Source organism: Austrofundulus limnaeus, unplaced genomic scaffold, assembly GCF_001266775.1.
Source record: "Austrofundulus limnaeus strain Quisiro unplaced genomic scaffold, Austrofundulus_limnaeus-1.0 Scaffold323, whole genome shotgun sequence".
Lineage (NCBI taxonomy): Eukaryota > Metazoa > Chordata > Actinopteri > Cyprinodontiformes > Rivulidae > Austrofundulus > Austrofundulus limnaeus.
The window spans coordinates 429,790-436,227 of record NW_013952725.1 but is presented as its reverse complement, the minus strand read 5'-3'; the positions used below and the strand labels follow the sequence as shown (position 1 = coordinate 436,227).

The following is a 6,438-nucleotide window of genomic DNA, read 5'->3' as shown; positions in this document are numbered from 1 at the left end:
ATATATATACATATACATATATACACACAGCTCAAACGTGATGAAGATTTAATGACTGGTTTCCCAGTAAAGCTGCTCACAGACATAACTTAATTTTATGTTGTCAGAAAGCACAGTTACATCACACAGTACATGTGTGATGATCAGAAAGAAACATTAAAAACTTATGTCCAGGCTGCTGCTGACACTTCTTCTCTCTCACATCTCTCTCTCTTACATTTAGTACTAAACCATCATGGTGAACATGAATTCTTTAACAGGCTGCCTGCTCCGGCAGCTCACTTTGCTATAAATACTGAACCAGAACTGTAGCTCCCCAGCCATCAGCTGTGAAGATGGGGTTAGCTGTCATACACAACGCTGACCTTGGTCAGAGCTACCAGCTGCAGCTCTAACCAGCGCCCTCCTCAAGCCGCAGCAGCACTTTCTTACAGTCAGTGTCCTGCAGCTTGGATAGCCTTCATCAGTCGGGGAGGAGGAGTTGAGCTGGACTCTTTGGAACAGTAAATTTCCTCACTCCTCTCTCCTGCACTGCTGCAGCATGAAGCAGCTACACATCGATTCAGAGCAGTCTTCTTTGTCCTCAAAACAATCTTATTTCTAACATATCAACTACAACGTCACATCCCCACACTTCATCTTCAGAGTGAAGCTGGAGCATATTAGACCTTTAGTTGTGTCACCACTCCATATATGGCAGCACCATGGATCAGTGGTTAGCACTGACGCCTCGCAGCAAGAACATTCTGGATTCGATCCTCAATTTGGACCTGGGGTCTTTCTGTGTGGAGTTTGCATGTTTTCTATGGGCACGCCCACCCCTTTAAAGGCAATTAGTGTTCCAAAAGTTCATTTTAATGTAGTGTTTCCCAAAGTTGGGGTTGGGACCCAAAGTGGGGTCCCGAAAAATCTAGGTGGGGTCCTGAAAAGATTTTCTGAATTAATTACATTTTTGTCTTAGTTGTTACAAAGGAGTGAGCTTAGTGTATTTAAAATGGATAAATGTAGTATAGAAATATTGTTACTATGCCCTTGTTTTGTTGACCTGATATAAATGTTTATCATCCAAACATATCTGGAGGCACAGGTCTCTGCTACTGTTATTTTGTGGGTCAAAAGCTGAAAAGTTTGGGAACCACTGGTTTAAAGTGATCAATTTGCATTGAAAACTGAGGAAAAACTCAGCTGTGACCTTTTGTGTTAATATCAAGATTTGCAGGCCTTCTGGACTTTAAACTTTTAGAATTTATGACTCTTTGGGCTCACTGGAACCTATAGTACAGACCAAAAGTTTGGACACACCTTCTCATTCAAAGAGTTTTCTTTATTTTCATGACTATGAAAATTGTAGATTCACACTGAGTGCATCAAATTAACACATGTGGAATTATATACTTAACAAAAAAGTGTGAAACAACTGAAAATATGTTTTATATTTGAGGTTCTTCAAAGTAGCCACTTTTTGCTTTGATTGCTGCCTCACACACTCTTGGCTGTTCTGTATGTTGTTTGAATTCTTAAGTCATTTGGGAAGATACATGTAGCAAACTACCTGCCTGTTTCCCAGTGTCTGACCCTAGCCTCCTCCAACATGTTCCTCTAGAAGTATACCTTGCTTTCATCACAGCAATTAGCACCAGACCTATAATTTTGACTGATCACCTTAGCCCCCTGCCCCGTTTCACTTCCTGAAATGCAACTCTGCAAGATAAAAATGTGTCCAATGCCAGAAAATTGCGTTTGCCGTCAGATATTACTGAAATCCGTGGAGGTCATTTTCCTGAAGTACATGAAGAGACGTGGTAGAAAACTGTTTTGCCACTCGTGTTTCCAATCTTTTCTACAGCGTTAAGCTTGGTGACAGATAAAATAAAGATTTTCTGTTCCATCAAAGCAGGAAGCAATAACTCACACAAACATCTGATCCAGATGAAATTAAAAAAAGTGTCCCCAGCTAAACACTTTAATAAAACATGACATTCTTTTTAACTCAACATGAAGTAGTCTGATCTGACTCTAATTTATTGCACTGCATCACATTCTCAGCCTGAACGTGTCCTCATTGGCTTGTTGAGGCTCGATAACAGAAACACCTACTGAGTTCAAACAACGTCCCAAACTTAACTTTAATGAGAGCCCTTGCTGGCTGAAATACCTATTATCTGAATAAAATAAACCTGGCTTTTCCTTCTTGTGGTCTTGCAGGGTGACAGCGGTTATCTCGGTCTCCCTGGTCCAGCTGGAGAAAAGGTGGGTCAAGGATGACCTTTCTGAACTTTGTATTTAAGATACGATTTTACTGAAGATTTTCTCGCTCAACCGATATAAAAATCATATCCTAGTTTTGTGGCTAAGCCAACGATTCTTTGTTGCTTTCTTTTAGCAAGAGGAAGTGGACAACAACCCTTTCAATTACCTGTTTTCTTTCTTTGCTCCGTCCTCTACGGTGTGTAATGGGGCTGCAGGTTTGGTCTCTTCTGTGGTGATTTACTTCCTCCTCCCGAAGTTTAACAGTTTATATTTTCCTTTTTTTTAACCAAAGCTCAACTTTCTTTCTGGCTTAGATAAATCTTCAGCTGCTTGCTTTCTTTAATCAGTGTTGGGTCATTTTTAATGTCTTAAAAGCCTCAACATTTCCAACTTTCCACTATTAAGATGTCCCCTTTTGTTCTGTCACTTCATTGTCCTCAAACTATTGCTTCTGATCTGAAGTGTTCAAAAACACCTTCCTAATGCAGGGTGCTCAAGGTGACCCAGGAAAGACGGGTACGTCAGGACAGACTGGTCTGGCAGGGCTCCCAGGTCCAATGGGACCAGTTGGGCCTCCAGGACCCCCTGGACCACCAGGTCCACCATACATTGTTGGTACTGTGAGTACAGGTTTTTAATTTAGAACTGCCAATAAAATCTCTGTATATACCCTTTTTCTTGTTTTCCTGCTAAAATAACCATAAAGATGATGTAATGGTCCGTACGTCCAGGAGTGAGTCACAGGACGCATGGTATATGGAGTCCAAATGATTGTGAGGATTTAATAATATATAAACACAATTATCCCGACATGAAAAGGGAAATGAATCATGGAAGCCCCAGTTAACAAACAAACAAAAGAGGGAGAAACCTCAAACCAGCCAGCAGTTGACCGTCTGATTCAGGTGCTATCCTCACCCTGTAGTCCAGGACCTAATCCTGCAAGGATAACTCAGACAAACGGTACCCAACAAACCCAACAAACAGTAGTCTAACAAAACTGTGACACAACTGGTGGCTACAAAAGAGAGAGGAGCTAACGAGGCTAGAGAGCAGGGCCTGTATTTATCAAACTTCTTAGAGTGGAATTTTAGACTGAAGTGTTGAAAATTTCTTAGATTTGCTCTTATTCTCAGACTTAAGTGTAAGTGACAGTTATCAAAATTCTTAAGTCTAAGAATCACTCTGACTGTCAAGAAAAGTTCAGACTGCTCCAGAGGACTCTTAGGTGGTTAAGAGTTGCCACTAGGAGTCAGAGATGGACTGAAGACAGAGAACACAGCTGACCTCCTCCCCACCTGAGGGGTTATTCTCAGTTATAATGTTCAGAGGAACTAAGATAAGATGTGGAAACCAGGTTTAGTCATGCAATACGAAAGAAAGAAGGGAAACAAAACTATTACCAGTTCACATTATGTTTGATTAAAAGGCAAATATTTCTGTGCAGCTTTTGGAGAAAATATGAAACCATCAGCTGGTGAGTGCATGCAAACAACCCCCAATCCACCCCCAAAAAGTGGGATTGAACTTTCCCTCTATTATATGTTCTTACTATCTCCTATCTCTCTCACGAAACAATGATTGGGGGAGGGTCTCAGACCAAGCGGATAATGACGGAGCCCTGAGGGCTATGACACATAAAAAACTTTGTCTGAGTTTTTGAAAAAAATCTGTGAGATTTTCTTTGTTTGTATTCATGATACAATTGAGGATATTTTAGGTAGTTTATCAGTACAGCATGACAAGTATGAACATTAGTGAGTTGTAAGTGAAGTTATGGATTCTCACAGTTTTATCTTGACATTGCTCAGAATATTCTTGAACATGAAATCCGACACAGTGATTGGTCCATGCCGGGGGTTTTGTAACAACATCATCCAGGTTCAGCTTTATGGCACAGCAAAGTGTCGTAAATCAGCTCTAAGACTGACACTTAAGATTTACTCTGACACTTCGCTTAAAGTGAGACTGAGACGCTTGATAACTGACTTTAAAGCTCAGCTTTTAGCCAAGACTTTTTTACACTTAAGTCCATTCTAAACCGTATTCTTAAGAGTAATTTGATAAATACAGGCCACAGATTATTTACTTTGAGATTTATGGTCTGAATCCATTCAGGCAATAACTAAAGAAGCCCAACATGGCAGCATGAGTTCTTACCTCATTAGCAGCGGCTGCCTTGTAGTTTACCATTTCAGATTATATTTACCCTGGAAACCATTAAAATAAATCAATAAAACCAAAATTATTATGAATTTTCAGATGGCAGCTGTATTTGACTCACTCTTATTGATTTCAATAAAATGTCTTAGTGTCCAGTTGTAATAGAAAAAATAGCATTTGTATTATATTTATGGAAAAATATAAGCAGAAGAATATTAGGTTGAGCTTATATCTCTAAACTGAGAAAACCAAAAAAATCATCCATATTCAAAAACTCAACTTGTTTTAAGTCATTCAGAGAGTCTCATAAAAAGTTTGATACAGTATTTATTTACCGTAAATTTAAAGTATCAAATTTTAAAATATTAAATGTTTGTTGTTAAAGAGTTTATTATATTATATACATTAAAGGGCAGTGAGGTCATGTTTTAGCAGTGTATACAGACATATAGATGTGTAAAAAAAAATGTGAAGAAAACATCAATTTTAACTTGACATTTTTGAAATTGTATGAATTTACAGAGTGACCAGAAAGGAAAGGAGGTGCTAAATGCCTTACCTGGACTCAGAGGCCCACCTGGACCTCAGGTGAGATGCAGTTTACCTTCTGCTCAGATTACTGGACCGACTCTGTCTCACTCAATTTGCGTCTCGTTTTTTTATTCCAGGGTCCACCTGGCATACCTGGTCTACCTGTAAGTACTACAAAAACCGTTAAGGACATAATTTATTTATTTTCATGCTTTTTAAATCCTAACCATGTGAGGGGACATTGGTAGTTGTGAAATTTAGGAGCTCAGAATCAAACAATCAAAATCCAAAATATAGTTTGTGGCAAAAAACAAACATAAGAAACCTAATAATTTTTTGTTAACTACTGCTGGGTTTTGAGCCTGTACCTCACGGGGCTGTGACTGTCGAGGACAATGACCGTTTCCAAAATGACTTGGAACATTTTGCGAGGGTTCTCAGTTTTCTCCTGGAATCTGTCTAGAACATTTCTCAGGTTAGTTTCAGTAAGACAAATAAAAATAAGCCTGTGGAGTTTATACATTCTAATCTTGCTCATTCATTCACAAACTAAAAAAATAATTAATATAACATTCTCTACCCCCTTCTCTAACCTTTGAGTTGGTTTAATACAATTAATTTAATCAGTGTTCAGCTGTGAAGATGAGAAAACAAAAGTCTTTTAAAGTTTTAAAATAGGGCTGCATCTTTTTTTCTGCCTCTTAATTTGACAGAATGGAGTAAGAGCACGGTAGCACCAGATGCACACGAATGTATAAAAGTCGTCATTTAAATGCTAATTTTAAGACAGCAGCTCAGAGCTCATTCATTGTAGGTGGAATAAAAAGTGAATTTTTGCTTGAGCACAAAAATCGTATCTGTCTGGTTAATATTGAAACAAATCATGGCATTTTGGCACATGTTGCCATAAATACCTTTTTGCTGGATTTGAACCCTGATTTCTTTCAACAAATCATGGTTCCACAGCCTGAAATGACACACTTGCTTCCCCATTTTGTCGCATAATTAGGCACATATGAGTGTGAGAACTGTGTTTTATTCATTTAATTCTTTGCCAATGTATATGCAAGCTCCAGTTAAATTTTGTGGAAAAGTGTGGAAGAGTGTGGAACTTAAGGAATATCAAAATATATAAAAAATAAAATTTAAGGACAGGTATAAAAATGTTATTTTCAAAAGATATAGGGGATGCTGAGTGTGTCTTATTATTTTTAAAAGAAAAAAATTTTGTAGGTCCTCTGGACGGGTTCTTCTTTAATGAAACGTTTCGTCTCTCCTCCAAGAGACTTCTTCAGTCTGAGAGTTTCAGGCAAAAATTCAGGCTTTTAAGTCCTGCCTCCAGGTGACTGATACTCACATCACATGGCTGTTGTTGACACCTAATTAACACTTATTGTCAACAGTAAGTTAACTCCACTCCACCCCCTGTTGACAATAATTGTTAATTAGGTGTCAACGATAGCCATGTGATGTGAGTATCAGTCACATGGAGGC

At 38.5% G+C, this 6,438-nt stretch overlaps 1 protein-coding gene across 3 annotated transcripts in view; it reads left to right on the top strand.

The window, feature by feature from the left end:
* The window catches only part of LOC106527414 (collagen alpha-1(XVIII) chain), a 79,223-nt gene that overhangs the window by 39,710 nt on the left and 33,075 nt on the right, over positions 1-6,438 (top strand). For 2 of the 3 annotated variants that reach the window (XM_014022289.1, XM_014022288.1), the window contains exons 18-22: positions 2,206-2,250; positions 2,384-2,446; positions 2,739-2,870; positions 4,936-5,001; positions 5,082-5,108. In XM_014022289.1, the coding sequence (XP_013877743.1) occupies positions 2,206-2,250; positions 2,384-2,446; positions 2,739-2,870; positions 4,936-5,001; positions 5,082-5,108 (333 nt within the window). The remainder of the gene's footprint in view (positions 1-2,205; positions 2,251-2,383; positions 2,447-2,738; positions 2,871-4,935; positions 5,002-5,081; positions 5,109-6,438) is intronic. The other variant, XM_014022290.1, reaches the window with a different exon arrangement.